We start from the raw sequence: 24,181 nt of genomic DNA on the forward strand, positions 1-24,181 counted from the left end.
ATAAACAGCAAGTATAACAAATTCTGATACCATTTTCTTTATAAAAATACATGGACAAATAATATCATTTATGTAACCTTCTTTCAACAAATATTCACTAAGGCGATTATACCACATGCACCCAGATTGCTTTAAACCGTACAAAGATCTTTGTAATCTGATTGAATATATTTTTCGAGATTTCGAATATGCTTCAGGTATTTTAAATCCTTCAGGGATTTTTATGTAAATCTCATTATCAAGTGACCCGTACAGATAAGCTGTAATCACATCCATCATAAGTATTTCAAGACTTTCACGTAAGGCTAAACTGATGAGATATCGAAATGTTATGACATCCATAACTGGTGAATATGTTTCTTCATAATCGACTCCAGGTCGTTGTGAGAATCCTTGTGCGACAAGGCGAGCCTTGTATCTTTTAACTTCATTTTGGTCATTCCTTTTTCGCATAAAAATCCATTTATGACCAACTGGTTTTACACCAGCAGGTGTTTGGACTACTGGTCCAAAGACCTCTCTTTTAGCAAGTGCGTTCAATTCTGATTGAATTGCCCCTTGCCATTTTGGCCAATCAGATCTTTGTTGATATTCTTCGACAGATCGGAGTTCACAATCCTCACTATCTTGCATAATGTTAAGTGGAACATTATATGTAAAAATATTATCCATCACTATTTCAGATCGATTTAAATTAATCCCATCACCAGCAGAACTTACTAAAAGTTCCTCACTCACTTGAGTCTCGGGTTCATTGATTTCTTCAGGAATCTCAGAACTAATCAGATCTTGGGTCTCTTCAGGAGATCCCTTCATAATATCATTTTGATCATTTGTCGATTTTCTTTTTCTAGGATTTCGATCCTTAGAACCCAAAGGCCTACCACGCTTCAGGCGTGCTTTAGGTTCACTAGTTCTTATGCTAGTAGATGGTCCTGCTGGGACATCAATTCGTATAGGCACATTCTCTGCAGGGATATGTGACTTAGTTATCCTTTTCAAATCAGTAAACGCGTCTGGCATTTGATTTGCTATATTTTGTAAATGGATGATCTTCTGGACCTCCTGATTACATATAGGGGTACGTGGATCAAAATGAGATAGTGATGAAACTTTCCACACAATTTCTCTTTTGATTTCCTTTTTCTCTCTCCCTAATTGTGGGAAATTTGTTTCATCAAATCGACAATCTGCAAATCGAGCAGTAAATAAATCTCCCGTCAATGGTTCAAGATAGCGAATAATAGAGGGTGATTCAAACTCAATATATATTCCTAATATTCTTTGGGGGCCCATCTTACTGCGATGTGGTGGTGCTACTGGCACATATACAGCACATCCAAAAATTCGTAGATGGGTAATATTTGGTTCATGACCAAAAACTAATTATGACGGAGAATATTTATTATAATGTATTGGTCTGAGACGGATAAGTGATGTTGCGTGCAATATAGCATGGCCCCAAACAGTAGTGGGCAATTTTGTTTTCATAAGTAGTGGTCTTGCTATCAATTGCAGACGTTTAGTAAATGACTCTGCAAGGCCATTTTGAGTATGAACATAAGCTACAGGATGTTCAACTTTTATTCCAACTGATAGACAATAATTATCAAAAGCTTGAGATGAGAATTCTCCAGCATTATCAAGGCGAATAGCCTTTATAGGATAATCTAGGAATTGTGCCCTTAATCGAATTATCTGGGCTAATAACTTTGCAAACGCCAGGTTGCGAGATGATAGTAGGCAAACATGAAACCATCTTGAAGATGCATCTATTAGGACCATAAAATATCTAAACAACCCACTTGGTGTGTGAATAGGTCCACACATATCCCCATGTATACGTTCTAAAAAGGTAAGGGACTCAATGCCAACCTTTATTGGTGATGGTCTAGTGATTATTTTGCCTTGATAATAAGCATCACAAGAAAATTCATCATTTGTAAGAATCTTCAGGTTCTTTAATGGATGTCCACTCGAATTTTCAGTAATTCGTCTCATCATTATTGATCAAGGATGGCCCAAACGGCAATGCCAAAGCACAAAAGTATTTGAATAAGTAAACTTCTGGTTTACGATAGAGTGTGCTTCAACTGTACTAATTTTTGAATAGTATAAGCCGGAAGATAAAGTTGCTAACTTTTCTACAATGCATTTCTGGCCAGAAATATTCTTTGTAATACAAAGATATTCCACGTTCATTTCATCTATTGTTTCAACATGATACCCATTTCGGCGGATATCTATAAAACTCAACAAGTTTCTTCGGGACTTGGAGGAGAATAATGCATTGTCTATAATAAGTTTTGTTCCCTTAGACAGAAATACAATAGCTCTTCCGGAGCCTTCAATCAAATTTATATTACCAGAAATTGTAGAAACATTTGCTTTTTCCTTATGCAAATAAGAAAAGTATTTCTGATCTTTGAATATGGCATGAGTTGTTCCACTATCAATTACACAAATATCTTCATGATTGGTCTTTGATCCAAACATAATTTGAGGATTATCCATATTCTTCAAAATGACATAAACGAAATAAATATGATAGTAAACATTATTATCAAAACATAACTTTTATTTATGTACAACAATTACATAACCATATTATCTACTACAAACAACAAAAATTAAAATATTTACATTTCTACAGATTCACTACCGATCACATGACTTATTTTTCCTTCTGGGAGTGCAAAATAATCAGCTACATCTAAATGCATGAAATCTAAATTATCTTCAGAAATAAAATTTGCTTCAGCATTTTTCTCTGTCTTCTTCAGGGAGGCTTGATACAGCTCAACCAGGTGCTTTGGCGTACGACATGTACGTGACCAATACTCTTTTCCTCCACATCTATAGCATGTATGTTCTGGCTTTGCTTCTTGCACCGCTTCATACTTTTGTTCCTTCCTTTTCTACTACTGGTGGTGAGGAGGGTTCTTTGGTGCATTGTTATTACCACGATTAAAGTTTTCTCCCCGACCACGGCCATGACCAAGACTGGGGCCACATCCTCTTCCACGCTTAACTTGGTGAAAGTTCGTCTCATTCACTTCAGGGAATGGACAAGAACCATTAGATCGGCTTTCATGGTTTTTCATTAACAACCCATTATGTTGCTCGGCTACAAGAAGATGTGAGATAAGTTCAGAATACTTTTTAAATCCCATCTCTCGATATTGCTGTTGCAGGAGCATATTCGAGGCATGAAAAGTGGTGAAAGTTTTCTTCAACATATCACGATCAGTAATATTATCACCACATAGTTTTAATTACGAAATAATTCTGAACATAGCAGAATTATACTCACTGATAGATTTAAAATCTTGTAGCCTTAGATGAGTCCAATCATAACGTGCATGTGGAAGAACGACCATCTTCAGGTGGTCATATCTATCTTTTAAATTATTCCACAGTATGACTGGATCTTTAACAGTAAGATATTCCATTTTCAGGCCCTCATCAAGGTGATGGCGTAGGAATATCATTGCTTTGGCACGGTCTTGGTTTGATGCCTGATTTTTATCTTTGATGGTGTCTTCCAGACCCATCACATCAAGATGAATTTCGGCATCAAGCACCCAAGACATATAGCTTTTGCCCGATATATCCAGGGCTACAAACTCAAGTTTAGAAAGATTTGACATTATTTAGAAAAAGAAAATTCATACCTATGATACTTTCAAAATATTTTCTCGAGATGGCAGAGTCTCGTGCTGATAACGTGTTATAAAATAAAAACGGTAAAGTAAAGACAAGTATAGAGAGAAACTGATATATTATTCAAACTTCAAACTTATGTACATAATGAACTGGAAACTCCTCTATTTATAGAAGAAAGGAAGCAGTTGCGAGGCTTTTCAGGAAGCAGCTGCAAGGCTTTTCTTTAGCTTCTTGTAAGATGTCTGCATGAGCTGCTTGCAACCTGCCTGTTTAATAAGAAGCTGCTGCAAATTATTTCATTGGGCTGCTTGCAACCTGCCCGCATCAGCTGCTTGTAGATAAACTTCAACAGAATACTAAATGTATAATCTTCTTCAGGAAGATTATCTATAGCAGAGTAATAAATGAACATCTACAATATAATTATTTTCATAACATAGTTAAATTAGTAGGTTATATGCCTTGTTTTTCAAATATATAGTTTAATTTAATATGAACAATTACATGTAGTTATCTTTTATGTGGCGTGATAATGTAAAATTTCTGAAGTTAAACTCAACTAGTTTCCTTATTAAAACTTTCCATCATGTCTCTAGGGGTGTAGCTAGGTTGGCGGAAGGAGGTTCAGTATCCCCTTTGTCGAAAATTATAATTATGTATATAAGATTAATATTTTTTTTTATGTATATATATAAGATGTTGAATTCTTTTAATTTTTTCACGTATTTACTTTTTTTACTTTTTTAAATTTCCTAGGTAAAAATCCTCTTTTCCGCCTGGCATGTCCCAATATCCCAACCCCCCCAAAAAAAAAGGTTTTCCGTAATTGGGGGTCGGAGGTAGTTGACCTTTCGGAACTTGTGAGGTACGACGATCATATATTGTGATTTGTGGTGTCGAAATGAAACATTAGGTAGCATGCAAAAGTTTAGACAAGATTGCATTTGGCTTTCGCAGGATAGCAAATATAGGCAATCTGTAAGCGCAATTGTAGCATTTTGCCTTTCTGTCTCTTCATAGCAAAATTTCACGCTTCTCTGTGCATATTATGATTCAGGCACCACACATTAAAAGTTCACAAGATCATCTTATTTAACTTGGGTGCCTAAGTAATGAAAGAATGTAACTAAAGTTAGAAAGTGGGAAAAAAGAATTGAACTATACCTTTATTTCAGTTAATAATCAATGGGTGATATTTAAATATAAATTTGGAAAGTTTGTTATGTTTCAAAGCTTTAAAATGATGAGTAAAGTACACATTGTGGGGTTATTCAATTTTATTTTATTTTTGTCAATGTATTTGGATTAAAGATAAAGGGAGAGAAGGGATTAGATAAAGAATCTTAGTTTTTACATTACAAGAATTCCTTTCTTTTCTACGGCTACTTTGCTAACTTAAAATTCTTAGCTTGCTTGTTCTATATAAGCCGACAAGTATTATAGCAACTAATTATATTTTCTAAAGGGTACTGGATGGGATTTTTTAAATGGCATGGATGTAAGTAAAAAGTCATTAATAGAGTCCTTTTTAATTAATTAGTATAACTATATTTTTCTTTTCCTGCTTAATCATTGCCAATTCCTTAGATTTCTGAGAACTCTTTCCTTGAAAAGGTGGTCTTATCTTCTTCTCTTTTACAGATAAAGAGATGCTAACTTGAAACTGATGACTCATAAATCTGTATAAAGAGTTTTTGGTAGGTGAACTGGAGATTGAGTTGGTTCACCAGAAAACCACAACTATCACACCATTTTATTTGTACGAAAGATGCTATTCTATAATACTATTCAGTAACTACTTTCTAAGTTTCTTTTTCTTGTCTTTGGCCATATAATATAAATTTTGGCCTAACAATTCACAGATTCCTAACGATCAAGTGTAATTAGGATTTTGTTCTCCTACTCTTGGAAGTATGCATGTCTACTACAAATTAAAGATTATATATTGTAGTGAAATTATTATAGGGAACATAATTTATTCCATTTCTTTCTTGAACTTCTCCGCGAAAAAATGGAGCAAAATAAACTTTTAAAATGAGAATATCAACTTAGTAAATATTCATGCTAAAATTCTGTTGACAATTTGTTTAGAGTAATTAATTACTTAAACTGGTAGATCTAATTTGCTTGACAAGGATTTTTCATTAGAGTAAAATATAAAGTGAAAGGACTGAGAGACTCTAACCGCTCTCTACAACTAAGACTAATCTACTTGCATAATGTTTGATGATTTTGGCTCAAATAATTAAATTGATATAAACAAAGGTTAATCTTAATTAATGATAATATCCTTAGATCTTAATATTAGAAAAAACAGTTAACAGGACACTACTCGAAATTCGGCAAAAACCATCCAAAAAAACCGACCAAAGTAGATCGATAATGGCCAATAACCGTCCAAAACGCGATCATTAACGTGTGGTTGGTATTTTGAAGGTCGGAAGGGACCATAGTTGGTCGGAAATTGAAAGTGAAAGAATATATAGATATAGTAAACAATTGGGGGGTTGCTTATATTTTCTTACTGAGTAGGTGGTTTTGGATTCTCCTCTTTCATGCTTTTTGATTAAAAACTCAATCAAAGAAAAAGACTGGGTTTTAATGACGTTTGAACCAAAATTAGCAGTGAAATTGAATCAAATTAAGCAAGCACAGAAAAAGGAAGAGAAGATATTGGAACGTTTGTCCACTAATTAGCGAACAGGACTTAATCATGAAGAGGTAATGATGCGAGAAGAAGCATCAAGCAATATGATGGTAGATACTGTTACTTGTATGATACTCTTTTTACATGCTCACATCATTACTTTAGTTCTAATTAACTAATTTAACCAAATTCTCTTCCTAGTAACTAACTCTCTTTTAAATAAAACTAAAGTTATCCGCACAGATAATGTAAAATGAAATTGGAATCTTTACAGAAATAGTATGTCCGAATTCTCTATTTAATTTTTTAGCCAGTATATATAAATTATATATTAATTAATTTTTATATGTATATATATATATATATATATATATATATATATATATATATATATTATAAATCTATCGGTTATTTTTAGTTTTGATTGTACGACTATTTAGGATAATTTTTCAATTATTTTACTTTTTTTTAAATCCCTTCCAAATTAGGAAGATCTATAGTATTTCCATACTTTCCCTCCCAAATAATTCTTCAATTAGGGCGTTGGTACCACGTCTTTTTTTTGTGTGTGTTCCTATCTTTAAGATTTTACGTTTCCTAGATGCTAGGGTAATGCTAACGGTATATGTAGGGTACGTGCCCTTCAGGAGCGGGGCCATAATATTAGTTACGGGTTCGGTCAAACTCAGTAATTTTTGTTCAAACATTGTATTTGTATTAAGAAATTTAATGAACATATATAAATTATTAATTTATAACTCAGTAACTTAAAAAGATTATAATGACGAATTCATAAGGTTCAAATTCTAGTTCCGCCGTGTGATTCCTTATCACTTGAAATTTCACCTAGTTATTAACGACCATAATGAATAGCTAGGTTGAGTGGATTAGGCTTTTTGGAATATTTATTTCAGTAAACATAGAGGTACCGAGGTGTAGCTTCTTTAAGAACAGTAATGCTGGTTATAAAGATCTTCACCTACTAGTAACGTAAATTATCTACAAATTATATGCTTTATATGAAGCACACACCCATTTTTACAATTTTGTTTCCGATCAAATTTGTGTGTTTTATTTGTTTTAGTATTTATAATTATTCAAGCAGGAATGCAGGAGTTGAAACTTATTTTATGTAGATGAAAGTGGCAAAAACATGGGGGTATAATTTTGAAAGAATCGACTTTATATTAGTGTAAGTCGATGTTATGACAGCTTTTTTACAATAAAATACTAAAAAATGTCGAAAAGTTTACTTTATATAGTATGAAGGTGGACATTTTGAGATGCTCAAAAATAAAACTCGAAGAAAAATTTGGAAATAATAGAAACTAACTGTTCTAAAATGTATGACTAACACTTAAACTTTAAGTAATCGGTCACGAACCAGATATTGATTCAAACTAGATTCGTGCATCAAAAGAAAATGAAACGACAAATCGGTAAGTTAGTACTTCATATAGTAATTAGATTAAAAGAGAAAAAGAAATATTCAACCGAAACACTATTGTCTAGTTAGTGACCTCTTAAAGGAGTACTAATTATCACAATAGAAGCAACCACATACGATAATTTATTTGATTTTTTGAATGGTAGGTAAACAAAACTTGTGGTAAAAGACTTTCACGCAACTCAAAATGCACATGCTTGAACTTGATTTTATCGTTTTGTCTTGTTATCCGGTTCTTAATCACGTTTTTTTTGCAAATGATTTTTGTAACTACTACTGAATCAGAGAACCTCCACTGAGAATGTCGAAGCCATGCCTATTAGTACTAATTAGTTTATTTGTTTTACCATTTCGTTTAACCAAGTAAATACATTACACACAATGCGACAATAATTATCAAACATATAAATGGAGGGAAATTGCAAATGGCGCGACGGCTGCATTTAACGACACCGTACGACATACTCTGATATTTAGATGATGTCGTTTCTTAAGTGTAACTTCCTCGCTACAGTTCCATTCTCTCTATAAAAAGCGGAAAGAGAGAGAAACCAAATCCGTAAGCATAGCAACACAAAAGATACCGACACCACCACCGTCCGCTGCGGCAATGCTGCCGGAGATACCTCCGGCACCACTACCTTTACAGTTACTCCTTTAAGGTTTTTTCACTTCTATCAAAAATGTCGGTCCAGAGTAAGCAGAACCAGAACCAAACACGTGACATGAAGCACCGAGTACTCACATGCCTCCACAAGCTTTCCGACCGGGACACGCATTCCGCGGCGGCTTCTGAACTCGAGTCCATTGCTAAAACCCTTTCCCCTGAAACAATTCCTCCTTTTGTTTCCTCCATTGCCGCCACCGATTCCTCCGATAAATCTCCAGTCCGTAAACAATGCCTCCGCCTCATCTCTCTTCTCTCCGAGCACCACGGCGATTCACTCTCTCCTCATCTCTCAAAGCTTCTCACCGCCGTCGTTCGCCGCCTCCGTGATCCTGATTCCGCCGTACGCGCCGCCTGCGTGTCTGCTTGTGCTTCCATTTCGTCGCACTTGACTAGACCTCCGTTCTCTTCCATTATCAAGCCGCTCCTGGAAGCGCTTTTCACGGAACAGGAGATGAACGCGCAGATCGGCGCCGCCTTGTGCTTGGCGGCAGCTATCGAGGCGTCGCCAGATCCGGATATTGCCTGTTTGAGGAAGTCGTTGCCGAGATTTGAGAAGTTGCTTAAAAGTGAGAGCTTCAAAGCGAAGGCAGCACTGCTTACGTTGATTGGCAGTGTGATCGCAGTGGGAGGAGCTTCTAGTCAGCAGATTGTGAGGAATTTGGTGCCGTACTTGGTTGAATTCGTGAGTAGTGATGATTGGGCGGCTAGGAAAGCCAGCGCTGAGGCTTTACAGAGGCTCGCGGTAGTCGAAGGAGACGCTCTATCCGAGTTCAAAGCCTCGTGCTTGAAGACTTTTGAAGCGAAACGATTCGATAAGGTTTGTCCAATTGCATTTAATTTTTTCGAATTACTTGAACGAAGTTAAAGTTGATTTCTCACATTGCCTGTTTACTATTTGGTACATGTGCAATTTTGCCTGATAATTAAAGATGGATTTGATTAAATTGAACAGGTAAAGGCAGTTAGGGAAACAATGAATCAAATGTTGGAGGCATGGAAGGGAATCCCTGATTTGTCTGATGATGGTTCCCCTCCTCCCCAGTCAAATTCCTCTTCCAAAGGTATTTAATCTTTACTGGCTTTTTTCACTCTTACCGTTTTTTCCCCAGGTTATACCAGTAGTTGATATAACTGTATCCACCTTCTAGTTCCTTATTTTTGTCCTTTGATCAACTTATTTGTTTTTTTGGCGTCCGTCAGCCAAGAATATTACGTTTTAATTTTGTCCAGGATTATTACAAGTTTTAATTTACCCTTTTCCTATTTTTTTTGTTCTGGGGAGGATATGTTAACCCTTGAATCTTCTGATTTGGTTTCTCTTGTGCTACATGAAGGATTATCATGCAAGCAGTTGGCTGTTAGTTAAGTACTTTGTTTCATATTGCTTTGTTTCTCCGTTTGTGCAGTCAGCATGAGATATTTTGCTACTGGTCTCTATTTTATAGTTTGCTGATGTTGTTTTATCTTAGTTTAGTTGCTTCTTTATTTTATTTTTTACATGAGGTAGTGTAATTGCTTCTTAAAATACCACACTTTTAATCTTTCCATGCTCATTACTTGTGAAACTGAATAATTTAGTATGTTTTACATGTTGTGCCCTCGAAATAGAAATTGCAAGTGATGGACGTTACCCACCTGGTTTGAAGACTTCCAGGGCTGTGAGCTCCAGTACTCCTAGTGTAAAAAGACCGGCTAACAAGTCTTCTATAGCAGATGATTCAACTCCTCCTGCTGCCCGGAAAGGTCGTCCTCTGGACAGTAGTGAAAAGAAATCAAGTCCAGCAATCTTTCGCAAACTTGATCGTAAGAAGCCATGGAAAGTTGAAGTTTCTGCTTCTCATGGTTCTTCTGGTACTATCGCTTCTGAGGATGATCACCAAAATAAAGATGGGATAAAGTTGGGCAAAGACAAGTTGGAAACACATGAAAGACCTGAAGTCAAACGGACTCTTTTCAGTAAGATCACTAATGAAACCAAGAATGGTGTGGTGAAGGCTGGATCTCGTGTGGTTCCGTATCAAGATGAGATATCAGAAGCTACTGTAGTTGTGAGTAATGGAACTGGAGATCTCTGTCGGAACCCAAAAGATTGTGAAGATCTCTCTCTGATCCGAAAACAACTGGTTCAAATTGAAACTCAGCAGTCCAATTTGTTAGAGCTTCTGCAGGTAATTTTCTAATAGTTGATGATATTCCGCTTCTGTAATTTCGATTCATGAGGGACTAGTGTAGAGTAAATGAAAATATCAGTTAAAAAGAACACAAAGTATCACTAATTCTCATTAACTGCCTGCACTTATTATATCTTTAATGGCAGAGTTTCTTTCCTTGCTTCCAATGATATACTGGAAACATGAAATACAAAAAGAGTTAAGTCCTTGTTTAGTACCTACTCTTATGCAACAAAATATGCTTTTACTTTAATGATTTAATCCGGCAGAGTCAATCCCAAACTTTTGACTTTCTCCTGTCTTAGGTTAGTTCCTTTTGATCTTGATAAAGTAATGTATTAGTTCCCTTGGATCAAAATGTTGCTATATGCTGCTCTCATGGTTTCTTTGGTAAGCTCTTCCAGACTAATTATCAATTTCTAGGATTTTTTTAACGAATATATTGAGCTTATAGAAATGCTCCTGATCACTATTTCCTAAATCTTAGCTCTCCTAATTAGACCATAGATGTTTCCTTGAGCATTTTTCTCAAACTTTTCTTCTTCTCGCGTTTTTAGAAATTTATGGGGAACTCACAAAATGGCATGCGTTCTCTGGAGACACGTGTTCATGGTCTGGAGCTGGCATTAGATGAAATCTCATTTGACTTGGCTATGTCAAATGGAAGGATGTCAAAAACCAACTCTGCAGCCACGTGTTGCAAGCTACCAGGTGCAGAATTCTTGACTTCAAAACTTTGGAAGAGAACAGAAGATCGCGGCGCAACTTCACACTTTTCTGCTTCTGGAGTAGCCTCATCAGCAGTAGGTGTTATAAGCAACGAAGCTGGTGAAAGATTTAAGTTGGAGCATAGGAGACATCGGCTCCATAGTAGTCGTGGGTTTATTGTGAACCCATTAGCTGAAATTCATGGTGACCCCCAAGGAATTTCTGAACCTTCGATCGGTGGAGTTTCAAAAAATTTGCGAAATGGTGTATGATAGTTTATGTCAGGTATTTTATAAATATCTCAACTTCTTTGTTTGCATTAATTGTCAGCATGTCTAGTAGAGAACATGGAATTTGTGCTTCAGATGCAACGGGCACATATATGGATAAAATTTTGCAATTGGGATTTGGGTGCATAGTCAGTTTCTGGTGCCTCTTTTGTGCTACCCTTCCCACCATTACATGCTTAAAAAGTTAATCCCTCCGGTCCACAATAAGTGACCAATTTGCTTTGTCACACCCATAAGAAAATACAAAATTCTAGACAAAAATAGATAGTGTGACTAAATTACCCTTAATTAAATGTGCAGCATAGTTAATGTGAGGAGTAAAAAACTTTTTAGGGATACGTAAATAAAGATAATTTTGAAAAAATAAATTAAATTTTTTCTTGATTATATAATTGGTACTTATTGTGGACAGAGGGAGTAAGGATTAGTAATCCTTTCTAGAAATCGAATGGAATGGCCCGAGAGAAGTTTGACCACACAGAACACTTCTTTTCGTCATTACTTTTGTAACTACCAACTGTAGTGTCCTCCTTTAATCAACTGCCCATTATTTTTCATGTGAGGGGTTGTTGGGAGGATTGCAATCTTTGTAATTAATGCACACTAAAGAACATGTGCTGTTGTTAAAACTTTGTAGCTTACACATTTGCATTAGAGAATTTATTACTTCGCACCTCGGCCCCATTTGGGTGCTTACTACTATAGTGGACCTCTTAAAAATATCTACAAAGAAGTGGTTGTTCAAATGTTTACCTAATTTTCACAAGTATTTCTTGACTGGAGGAACATACACTGAAGCTGTTTTCCATGGCTGCTTCTGTTTCCAGGCTTTGGAGGCTGGATTGAAGACCGAGTTTAATACTCAATTCAGCGTGGACTGAACATTATAGTAGGATGTAAAAAATGAAGCAGCAAGCAGTTTCTTACTAGAACTACTATTATAATTGTGGATTTACATATTTTGCCAGGGTTATTCATTCAGAAAGCTTTGCCAAGTGCACCATAGCCTACCCAGATCATTCAACCAAACTTTGGTTAGAATTAGTGTTTATATTTTGATATCTTTGTTTTGATATTACTAAGAAGAAAAGATAATGGGAAAAAGAAAGGACCACTTAATGGCAAGTCTGATATGAAAACTGGCCATGTATAGAAGGATATTTCGTGTATTTCATTTTTTGCCAGGAATTGGTTTCTATTCTTTTTGATGCATTGTCATTATACGGTTTGAAATGATATCCGAATATGTAAATGATTGTTGCCAGTGTGTGTCTATATTGATGAACCCATGCTACAGTGTAATCCTGCTTCGGACCTTTTGGAGTCATGGGCATGAGTGCCCTCCGCACAGCACCAAAAATGATAAGCGCAACACATTTACTTTAGTTGAAGAATCCCAAAAGTTGGTTAATTACTCGGTCCAGTACAATGTTTTAAAAGGCATGAACATAAGGCGAGGCGTTTTATATATGCCTCAGCGAGGCGTAAGTCCTGAGGCATAGAGCGCAAGTCCTATGAATATTTAATTTTAATATTTCATAAAATAATATAATTATAATAAATATTTTTAAATAGGTAAAATTGTATAAAAATGAAGAAAATTATAAATAAGTGAAACATATATATAGATGTGTTCCATCACCACAAAAAGCTAGTTAAAATAATTCATTATATGCTTCTTACATGCGCAAGTAACTTGAGTTGAACTTTGAACTTAGAATGAGTTTTCTTTGTATTTTGCAAAAAAAAAAATGTTTATTGCTTTTGGGAGATAGTAGTATACTAGTGGACAAGAAAAGACCATAAGTCAAGGCTTCTAGTAATAAAAAAGGTCTTGACTTCTAAATTTAAAACTTTTGAGTAATTACAAGTTTCTTGTGCTTACGCCTCACTACAAATTGTTGGGCGTACGCCTCTTGAAACTTTGGCCCTCCACCATCGCCTCAGGGCATTTTTGGTGGGCGTCACCCCGAAAACGCCTTTTAAAACACTGGTCCAGTATTACATATAGTCAGCCACATAAAGATCTGTTAGGATATGACCCAAAAAAGGAGAGAACTGGTACAAAGACATTTGGAGCTTGGTTAGACCAAGCTTACCGTGATTCCTTACCAAATCAACGTGCTGTAAGATGAATTTATTTGTTTATACAAGCTTGAATCTTTTTTTGAATCAGGATCTTTTCAAAGAGACCAAAACTTCCGGCAGTCGTCCCAACGATCAACCACCGTTGAAAAGTTCAATCAACCGGACGGCTTCATCAGTATTGGCGATGACTATCATAATTTTAACTCATTATGCGGCCAACCAAATGGCTGTAATATTACTTGTATACCTTTTTTTTCCAATGATAAAGTAATTTCACTTGTATATAAGTAAATTGTTTTGCAGTTTCGGCCATTTTCTAAGCGGATAAATAAGTTTGGGGGTTCAAAGAAACTGTCAAAAGAATTCACATAAATGACAGTGAACATGGAAGGTTAATCTGTAAACCTATGATCAGAAACTAGTGAAAAGGGGTAAAGCTAGTAGGAGATAAAAAGAAAGAGGAAATGTGAAGTAATTTTCTTTTCTTTGTGTAGAAACAAGAAAATTAATGGAGTAAATCTCTTTACTTTGATTTGGGTAGAAAACAAGCAAAAGAAAAGGAATAATATTTTGACGTTTCTTTCTAGAATTTAAAATGGAATTTTGCGGGTCCAAGAGGAAAATTGTACCCTCCTTTATTTCCTTCCCTAATTTTCTACTCAACCAAGAAACTTTAGAAGTTTCCTTCTTTCTCTTCATTTCTTTGGTTTCCAGAAAAAGCATAAGCGAGTAATCAGTTTAATCCAATTGAGTAATTTCAATTCACGTCATATGAATTTCAAACATTGTTCCAACTCCATTTTAAAAGTCAGCAGCTGCTATAATTAGATAGCTACTTAGAATTACAACTCCACAATTATGTGGCCAGCAACAGTAAATGAATAACAATGACAGAATGTGTAAATCATACTCGTCTTCAAGTTATTTCTAATTTAAAAGGATTCAGAACTTACAGCATGAACTCAGCTAGCAACGTGAGGTATAAAGTATAGGACGTCTAAAACCATCATTCCTGCTGCTGCGGGACTTTAGATCCTTCCTTCTCAATCCTCTACAGGAAGAAAATGCTCACATATCAAATAGCTGATTAGTAGAGCTAAAAGTTCAATAAACGACTTGCAACCATGGAAAAAGTGTTTGATAGTCAGATGTCAATATAAGCATATAATTATCTAGGAAAAGAGATCTAACATCAACATTGAATACGAAAGGCAAATATTAAAAGAGTTCACAAGCAGAACGCAAAACAAAAGCAAAGAGCACAAATTTGGGAACTGAGACAGTAACACAGATTCAACTGTGAAGCAACCATACTTATACTATGAATGAAAGGAAATGATATCAGACATCAACGATTTGTCTAAAAAAAAATTTCCCTCCAAATCTAGAACTTCTATTCATCGTTCAATTTTTAAACACAAATTTGGGAATTGATCAGAATTTAGTACTAGTACATATGAAAAGAGCGGAACAAGCAACTATCCAACTATACCAGAACAAAACGATTCCGGGATAGAACTAAGACATGTTTAGGCTAAAGGGGGTGCAATAAGTAGTTCATGCTTGAAAACACAGACTGCAGTGTCACCTAAACCCAACATACTATTGAAGCAGAAGTGGCACCCCATTTGCAACCTAGAGATACTGTGTGTGTGCTTTCAGTAAATGATAGTTTAGGATCAGAACTATCCTTAAATCCCTCAAAAAGACGACTGGGATATGAAAAACTATAAACTTGAATCTTATATGAGCTGCAGAATATATTGACCCAGCAGTTCAATCATAATACTACTACATCTCCCATCATAAGACAAATGGAAGAGCAATAAGTAAGTAGATATTTCTGTCATATAACCAAACAAGAGAAAGTAAAGCCTGCTGAATGTGAAGTTGTAACATCAGTGTAGTTAGTAATGTTTGAACTTAATTTCAAAGGGGTAAAAAAACAAAGAGAATAAAAGAAAGGAAAAACAATTGAAATCAAAGAGGTCTAGGGTTTATGAAACAAAAAGAAAAAAAAAGACAGAAGTATGGGAATGAAAGTGATTACCGATTGGCGATTATGCCAAGAGAGACCACGATAGACGTTGAGGGAGAAAGAAGCAGCAAAGAAAATGGTGGCAACGCCCAGCCCTGCCGAGAACGCCTTAAATGCCCAATCCCCTGCTTTTCCCACCACCCCCATCACAAACTTCTCGCAATGGGCAAGAAATCCCCCAATTCCTTGACGAGCTAAAACTAGAACTGAACGAGAATTTAAAATAATAAAAAAAAGTTTTTGGTTTATACTTGATCGAATCGGTCGGGCCACACGTTTCAAGAAGTGCCGTCGTTTTGGTCAACTAGTATAAGGTCAAAATCCGCGAGGACTAGGAGGATGTTTGAACTTTGAACCCAAGTACAAATATGTTACTTACTTATGTTGGTCCACAAAATATATTTATTTATAGTCAAACTTCTATATAACAGTATCGTTTGTTACGAATATTTTTGAATGTTATAGCGAAGTGCTGTTATATAGAACATATATTATAATATAATATAAAAATTAATTCCTAAAAAGCTTGACTTTAATAATAAAGTGTTGTTACATATGAATGTTGTTATAGAAAATCTTACTGTACTTTATTGATTGACGTGTATAGGCTATCTTCAATGTAATAAGGTTATGAAAAAGTGATTGTCGTTTGATGCATATTTTAGTCCAAAAGAATCCCTTTTTTAAGAGGTAAGGTTTGCAGCGTTTGTTGAGTTGTGATGTGTAATTTTAGAATTTTTTTTTGGTGCTTCATGTCACTTAGGAAAAAGAGAAAATCTTGTACTGCATCAGTATCTTAATTGTGAAAGCAAGAAAAATGTTAGTATCAAATTACTATCATTCCTTATTAAACCGTCCATAAGTAGGTGTTCATTTTCAGGGTTTATCTCACAATATGCTTTACCTTATTTGCCTTTCATTCTTTGTTTTAGCTTTTAAATGGGTTGGTATATGGAATCACTTGTACGAGAAATAATGCGTCATGTTTATTCAAATGACTAACAGACAGATACCAACGGATTGACCAATTTTTCACAAATTTCAAGCAATTCAATAATGACCCAGAAACACAGAAATCAGCAGCTATTTGGTATGACGGAGCTTACTAGTCATCAAAGTAACCACTATATATAGGAACCAAATGATGTATCTGAATATTGAGATTCAATATAAAAAATAATTAAACAGTAACGCTGAACAATGTCTAAGTTTGAAAATTATATAGTAACTTAGTTCGACAGCATCCGAACAATACAATGTTGTTAGATGCCATGCCTTAAAATTAACAACTCTTACTCCTTATCCGTCAAATTCTTCATGAATGATCTGCAAAAGGTAGAGCTCATGAATTTGTGCCAGATGCCATTAGTCATGTTTCACCACAGAAGACGTGAACTCTTTATTCACTGCCACCACTTCTTCTCTGACAAAGAAATTAGCTGCCAAAAACAAATAGAGAAGATGAGCAACCATGAGTGAGTAACCATCGGCGTTTATCAAGCTTTGCAGCACACAAATGTACAGATAAAATGAGAAGAACATCAAGACGACCTGCTAGCGCTTACTTAAATATAGTACAACCTCAATATTCAAACCAGCTAAAACATGCTACTCGTAGCAAACACTTGGTTTCATACCTTCATAATCTCTAAAAAGTTCCTTGGAAGTTCTATCCTGGTGGAAATATTTTATTCCATAATGAGAAACTTCATGTGCATAAAATCACTCATTGAGTATGCATAATTCTTTAGTCTTCTAAGAATTTAAGGGTTTACTAGCCACACAATAATAGCTGGAGGAGGAACTCGTGACAAACTGAATAACTGGTAATGCCCTGAAACACAACTTTCTGACCATAGTTGAAACCTAACTGGTTATCACAAACATTTGGTTCACCAACTTTGGGTCTCTTGATGTGCACCAACACTCTTCAGGAACAACTTTTTGAAATAAGATAAAAACCATGTAATTGAATGACTACGCTAGTTTCTCCCAAAGAATAAAGAGCAAGGTAGAAGTGATGAGGGGGGTCAAACCTTGCCGTTCCTTAAAAAGGAGTTTTCAGAAAATGAAAATCTTTGAAAACTCGAGAGTTAGAAGTTACACATCAGAGATGTTGGCAATTTAGCAAGATACTAGAACAATACGGCCAAATGCGATACCTATTATTATATCAGCTGCTAATCTTTTTAAAGATGTCCTGAATTCTTTTTCATCCAATAGAAAAACACCAAGCATATTCATACAAACAGCAATATGCATGTCATATTCATACAAACCGCAAGTATATATATAAACATCTATGCATGCATAAACATCGACATGCATAAAAAACATCTATGAGGACAAAATAAGCAAATAACCAACCTGCCGTGCAACCTGTGCCACTCGGCGACTGTCTCGTGATGATTCTGTCACAGAACTTGACATATTTGGCTCCAGATCATTTTGTTTCTCTCCATTTATTTCCTTTGAAGAGATCTTCTTGATTGGAGCATTCTCTTCTAATACACTCAACGATTCTCTCTTCCTCTTTCTTTGAAAGGTGTATTTGATGACTCTATCATTCACAGTTTGGCTAGGAACCTCATCATTTGCATCAGATGTCTTTGACTCTGAGTTAAATAACTGACGGCTAATGTTTTCAAGATCGGTTCTGTAAACAGGAACTTCTAAACTCTCTAAATATCTACTTCCTTGTCTTGGAGGATCTATCTTTGCCATCACTAACTCATCCCTGACTGTTGCATTTAGAACGCCAGAAGTTTCAGCAGACTGTAGTTCAGTTCCATCCATTTCAGTCAATCCCAGCTTCATGTCTGGTTCAGCCTTTTCTATTGACAAGCTCTGTCCCACCTGAGAAGGATCTTCATCAGGAGGACAATCTCCAGCAGTACTGGAGTGAGCTCTCAAGCCACCAGTGTTCGACGTTTTATCAACATTCAGGAAATGATCAGAACTGCTTGTTGGTGAAGAATAATCGACTTTCCTATTTCTCACAGCTCTTCTTCTTTTCCGGCGAAAAGATTTCAAAAGGTGCCAGCTGCTAAGCAAGTCATCTGCTTGTTGAAACTCTTCCTCTGGATTAACCGCATCATCAACCTTATGATTAGGTGCTGAACAGATCCTTTCACCTTCATCTATTCCATCACCATTCTCATTTTCTCGTTTGGAAACAGATATATCTCCATCTAAAAGGTTTCCTTCACAAGCACGAATTCTCTGCGTACACCCATTTCGGTACAACTCTGGCACTTTGCTTCTCAAAATGATAGAGGGTAAATCTGGACCTGCAACGTAAGGTTTTCCAATTTGAACCATTTTGCTACATGACTGACTGCCCTGATTGTTCTGCTTCATATTCGGAGCCTTGGTGTCAGAAATTGTCAAAAACTCCTTCTGAGATTCTGGAGGCAACACAACTATGTTTTCCTCAGGTAGTTCTACAGGAGTAGCAGTGTCATCTTTCCCTAAGTTCTGTACTTCCTTCTCTTCGGAGCTGGCCACCCTCTCAAGTTCAGCCTGAACTTCTCTAAGATCTACTCTGAGATCATTGACAATATCTTCTGCTTCCTGAAGTTGAGCTTCAAGTTCTTCAATCTTCCTCTGTTGACTCAAGGACGTCAACTCTGCTTCACTAATCTGTCAAAAATGAAAAAATAAAATAATAAGAAAATAAATTAGAAAACACGTGAAGGACTAGTAAGGAACATGTTTAATCAGGGAGAAAAAGGGAAAATGTAAATCTCACCTACATGTAAGTAAGAATTTAAGTAGTTCCTAAAATTGGATGGAACTAAGCTGGCTGGTTATATAATATTTGATGTGATAACAGGTAGAGTCTCTTTCAACATTTTTTTCTACAAAGAGTATCCAGTCATTGGTCCTATCTCCAAAAATACACGAAAAAACAAAATGTTCCTCTTATTAGTACAAAAGGAGTTTTCTACTACTCCAAGCACTTCCCTGTTCCTTTAAGTACCGCACTATAGTCCACACTTGCTAACTGTGTTGCTCAGTTAACTCATACCTCTAAGAAGAAGGATATGCAACATTTGAGGCAAGCATCATATCAAGATTCTTCTTACCAATGTGTCACTGACACTCCAAAAAATGAATATAATTCAAATTAAGAACTTCATTTCCTCTCACGATTCTGACTCTTCTAATTGAAGTAACATGCACTTGACGGGCACATATGGAATACATTTTCAAATTTTTAAATATTTTGGGAAGTACTAAAATTAACACTAAAGAAAGAAAGAAGAAAGTAATACAGTTATCTCAAACAAAGGGCTTCAGTTGCTTAGACAAAGCAAGTCTAGAAACAATGAGAAATAAGAAATAAAACAAAACAGCTGAAGAAAATCTCTCCCCCCCCCCCCCCAAAAAAAAAAATCCCCCAGTTTAAGTTTGGATTGTTAGGTAAATAATTGGAACGACGATCTTAAAAACAACCAAGCACTGAATCAAACAATCCAACAATCTCTCTTGATATTTATCGCATTTCATTTGTAGTATGTTAATCTTGATTAATAATTGATGTTGTAGTATTACATATTGAACTTTGCTATTAATGGCTAATATCCTTTTCAATGGTAAATCGATTTATCAAACTTTGTAAGTTAATTGATGGTTAACCATTTTATACTTGTAACACTCAGAAGGAGGAGCACTCCACCTCTACGTGCATTTGTGAAGTTTGGACTCTTAAGTACTGATGCCTCCAAATGGTTGCTAAAGATGCTTACCTTATATCTGAGCGGCAGTGCTGCTAAACAAACTTACTGGGTTTATAGAAGGAACCAAAAAGATAGAAAACATTTTGTTCAAGATCAACACTGGCTAAAGAGATAAGAGGTCCCAAAAAGATAGAAAAGAAAAACCATATTCTAGATGTCAGAACACATTCAATATTAAATGAAGCTTCTAAGTGTATGAAATTACATAGAATTAATCCAATGTAAAGCCCAAAACATTAACATCAAACAAGTTCTCAAGCATTTAGCCTGCAGGGACTGTTTTATCCCAGGCCCAACTTCATATTCCACAACATTCAGCAAGGAACTATTCCATTTGGCAGGTGCCACACAAAAACTCTAATTTGGACCCAATGTTATACTGTTTTACAACTCCGGAAAACAACAAGAAACTATCAGTTTAAATACAGAGAAGCTTGTATTTTATTAGGAAGAAACCCAAAACTCTGTGTAGCCAACAGTTGACAAATTACCGTTTTGGTAAGTCAACCCTCAAAAAGAAAAAGGGCATGCAGGTAAATAAGTCTGATCCATAGTTGAGAGCGTGGCACTTTGCTTCAGGAGGAAGTATTAGTACCATTCGAGCAGATTATTTCACACCCGGCCAAGAAATGTAAAGCTTATGACTTCTACCATAAAAGCTGATTTTCAGGGCCACACAAAGGAATGGGAAGGAGGGTAAGACAGATGTGTGGACATACACTTAATTGTGTTTTGACACAAACTTCAAAATGTATAGCATCTCTACTGAAGTAGGTCTCCAGAATTTTCGAAATCTAAAAGTCCACCCTTCAATTACCTAAATATTTTCAGCATCTGCAGCATACTAAGTTTCAAGAGAAAGATAAGAACAACCAGGTGGACATTAAGTAAAAAGTAAAAACCTTTTGAAACTAACAGGTTTATTTTGAAATGGAATACAATCCATCTGCTATGAAAAATGACATAAAAGCTAGTGTAAGTTATTAGTACGGACATGAGTTTTGTGATAATATTGGACATACTTAAGGGAGTGGAGTATAAGCAGATATTTCAACCACATCGCCTTCGCGAAACCTTTGATGGAGTGAGGATAATTTAAGTGTGAAATCATAACCAATCCAATAATACTAGGGGGGGTAATTGAAGTTTTAATCTTATTGTCCAACTTTCAGTAGTTTTTTAACTTCAATTGCACTTCTCTTCTCCTGCTTTTGCCATCATATCACATCATTTCCAAGTAATTTTTTTGTAGTTTTTGTACTCCACCCATGTATGAACTGAGGTAAATCCCTCTAACTAAGGTAGCAGCTCAAAAAGACAAACAGATATGATTGCATCACATAAATCAATAGGAAGAAAGAAGAAAACCACAATTACTACTTTGGGACCAAGTATAAGAAAAATGAATGCAACTATGTTTTCACATAAGCATAATTGAGAACACCGGAGTTAACAAGAACAACTATGCCGCAATCTCAAACAAGTTAGGGTCGGCTATATGAATCCTCACTGACCCTGTTATCCATTCATCTCAGGCCAACATTAAACATAACGCTGATGTTAACAAAGTATCATAAATATATAAGCTTGTCAGCATTTCATGTGACAAAAAATAATACAAATCTTGAAGAAAAATGTAGAATTGAGGTAGAACGAATTTAGATACAAATAGTAAATATGAACAAGGCACAACATTTATTCTTGTCTGAATCTCCTTAAAAGCAGATTGAACTCACAGGAGAGGAAAACAAGGGTAACAAACAGCATTGTTAGAATCATAAAAAGAAACATTAAGAGTACGCAAGCAACACATTGACCTAATTACAATATTAGGTTACAACACACAACTTGGAAATGTCTTGTCTCCATCAAGGGAGCCTGAAAGTAAGGGAAAGAAGATCAGTTCCAGGAGAGACAATCATATTTTCAGGTACCCAAAATATGATTGCATTTTGATAATTCTTCACGCATTACCAAAACCAGAAATATCTCTTTATTGCATTAAGATTGCCCAGCGCATCAATAAAGCGCTCATCTGTGTTAAGCACAACGTCAATCAACTCATTAACAGATTATCTAGTTATCAATGAATAAAGACAGAGAAAAAGATTTAGAAAAAAATTAGATCCCTTGACTGATTTTACTGGAACAATCAATTGCAATCCACCAACCCAGCAAGCCCAAATGAACGCACATTGAAGAGAATAAGAGCCTAGACAACTCATACTCAAAAATATACTAAAAACCCATTTCAAGAAAAAGCGGAATTTTCACCTTAGAATCCATCATTTGTTTGAGACGCAGCAGCATACCAAGCGCCTCCTCTTTTGCCACTTTGAGCTCCTGCTTATACCTAACAGCTTTCTGTTCCGACGACATAATCCTCGCCGCCGCCTCCTTAGCCGTGTTCAGTATTATATCCGCATACGCCCTCTTCAAAGCCGTCAGTCTCTGCGACAAAATAAATCAAAATTTCAAAAAAAAAAAAAAAAAGAAATCCAAGCACACACCAAAAGAGTATCAGAATGAAACTAAAATCACATTTGCAACTAGAAAAGTAAACCTAAAAGATGATCAGTATCGATCCCCATTTTTTGCAAAAGTTGTCAAATAAAAACAAAAATAAAAATTTAAAAACGGTTAAAGAAATCAGGTTAGGTAGTTGAAACGTTCAAGTAGTGGTTGAAGCGGTTGCGCCGCCGTTGAATAAGTTAAGAATCCGACCGGATTATCGGAATGGGGCGGTGGGGGTTTACCTCGTCGGCGTCCATTGCGGTTTTCGTTAAAGCATTCAACTTGAGTTGTGTGTTTTAAGGTTTTCGGACCGAAGTAAAAGAGAAAGATGGGAAGGTGGTTTTTTTCCCTCAGCAGCTGTCTGTTATGAACTGAAAGTTCTGTTGTGTGGTTGGGTGAAAGTACTATTATACCCCTGAGAAACGGATTGAACTATGAGATTGCCACGTCTTATATAACAAAGCAGCGACTAGATGGGGCGATTTTTGTGTTTGGGTTTTGCATTAGTTCAGCAAATATATGTGTGCGCGCCTGAAAGTTGGTCCCCACAACCCAATGGTTATCGATGACGTGGCACTATTCACTTGTTCATTCGTGGCTAGAGACACGGGGTTGAACTTTGGAGGGAAAAATAGAAGAACTCAAGCGGCCCACTTATTTTCTTCTATCAAATATATACTACTTCCTAATACTCATTTTGCAACAATTCGATTTTATAGCAGAATTAAAAATAAAATATATGCTATTTTTGAATGCTTTAATAATTTTCCCCTATTTATAATACGGAATCTTTTTCGGTGACCGATGTCAAACATCTTGAATTATTTTTGGTTATTGTATACGGTCAAAACCGAGTTTGCCTTTCGTGTGACCAATCAAGATTGGAGCATGATGGATCGAGGTTCGTCATTATAATATCGAGCTGTGATGTGAAGTTGGAAGGTCGAGCTAGAGAGCCAGAGACCGATCAATACCGAGATCGAGTCCAAATCGAGCTCGAGATCCAGAGACCGATCAATACCGAGATCGAGTCAAAATCGAGCTCGAGACCTAGAGATCGATCGATACCGAGACTGGCCAAGATAGAGACTGTGCCAAGGAACAAAAAAGCTGTTATAACCACATTTGGGGAGAGAATTTTAGCAGAAATCACGGCCTGAATCAAGAAAAAGCTTATTCACTTATCTATCATGGGATCCC

General features: G+C 35.9%; 2 protein-coding genes and 1 long non-coding RNA gene across 3 annotated transcripts; 1 reads left to right on the forward strand and 2 right to left on the reverse strand.

The window, feature by feature from the left end:
- The first annotated feature begins 8,241 nt into the window (after window positions 1–8,241).
- LOC107830219 (TORTIFOLIA1-like protein 3) lies at window positions 8,242–12,863 on the forward strand. The gene is made up of 5 exons (XM_016657702.2): window positions 8,242–9,247; window positions 9,383–9,491; window positions 10,039–10,598; window positions 11,159–11,594; window positions 12,427–12,863. Exons 1-4 carry the CDS (start codon window positions 8,444–8,446, stop codon window positions 11,579–11,581), a joined length of 1,896 nt encoding a protein of 631 aa, XP_016513188.2. The 5' UTR covers window positions 8,242–8,443; the 3' UTR covers window positions 11,582–11,594; window positions 12,427–12,863.
- Window positions 12,864–14,420: 1,557 nt separating this feature from the next.
- On the reverse strand, window positions 14,421–15,879 carry LOC107830220 (uncharacterized). Its single transcript, XR_001658094.2, has 2 exons — window positions 15,738–15,879; window positions 14,421–14,738 (listed from the first exon to the last, which is right to left on the reverse strand). It is a non-coding gene; the product is annotated as an uncharacterized LOC107830220 (long non-coding RNA).
- A 954-nt stretch (window positions 15,880–16,833) lies between these two features.
- LOC107830221 (uncharacterized) lies at window positions 16,834–23,370 on the reverse strand. The gene is made up of 4 exons (XM_075251653.1): window positions 23,224–23,370; window positions 22,742–22,918; window positions 18,093–19,367; window positions 16,834–17,164 (listed from the first exon to the last, which is right to left on the reverse strand). Exons 1-4 carry the CDS (start codon window positions 23,236–23,238, stop codon window positions 17,129–17,131), a joined length of 1,503 nt encoding a protein of 500 aa, XP_075107754.1. The 5' UTR covers window positions 23,239–23,370; the 3' UTR covers window positions 16,834–17,128.
- Between the last annotated feature and the right edge of the window lie 811 nt (window positions 23,371–24,181).

Source organism: Nicotiana tabacum, chromosome 4 (assembly GCF_000715075.1).
Source record: "Nicotiana tabacum cultivar K326 chromosome 4, ASM71507v2, whole genome shotgun sequence".
Taxonomy (NCBI): Eukaryota; Viridiplantae; Streptophyta; class Magnoliopsida; order Solanales; family Solanaceae; genus Nicotiana; species Nicotiana tabacum.

Coding starts and splice junctions, on each gene's coding strand:
- LOC107830219 (XM_016657702.2), top strand. CDS start 8,444: ATGTCGGTCCAGAGTAAGCAGAACCAGAACCAAACACGTGACATGAAG. Junction 9,248..9,382: donor AAGCGAAACGATTCGATAAG/GTTTGTCCAATT, acceptor TAAATTGAACAG/GTAAAGGCAGTTAGGGAAAC. Junction 10,599..11,158: donor ATTTGTTAGAGCTTCTGCAG/GTAATTTTCTAA, acceptor TCGCGTTTTTAG/AAATTTATGGGGAACTCACA.
- LOC107830221 (XM_075251653.1), bottom strand. Junction 19,368..22,741: donor AACAAATGATGGATTCTAAG/GTGAAAATTCCG, acceptor CATTTTTGACAG/ATTAGTGAAGCAGAGTTGAC. Junction 17,165..18,092: donor TGGCACAGGTTGCACGGCAG/GTTGGTTATTTG, acceptor TGTTTTTGGCAG/CTAATTTCTTTGTCAGAGAA.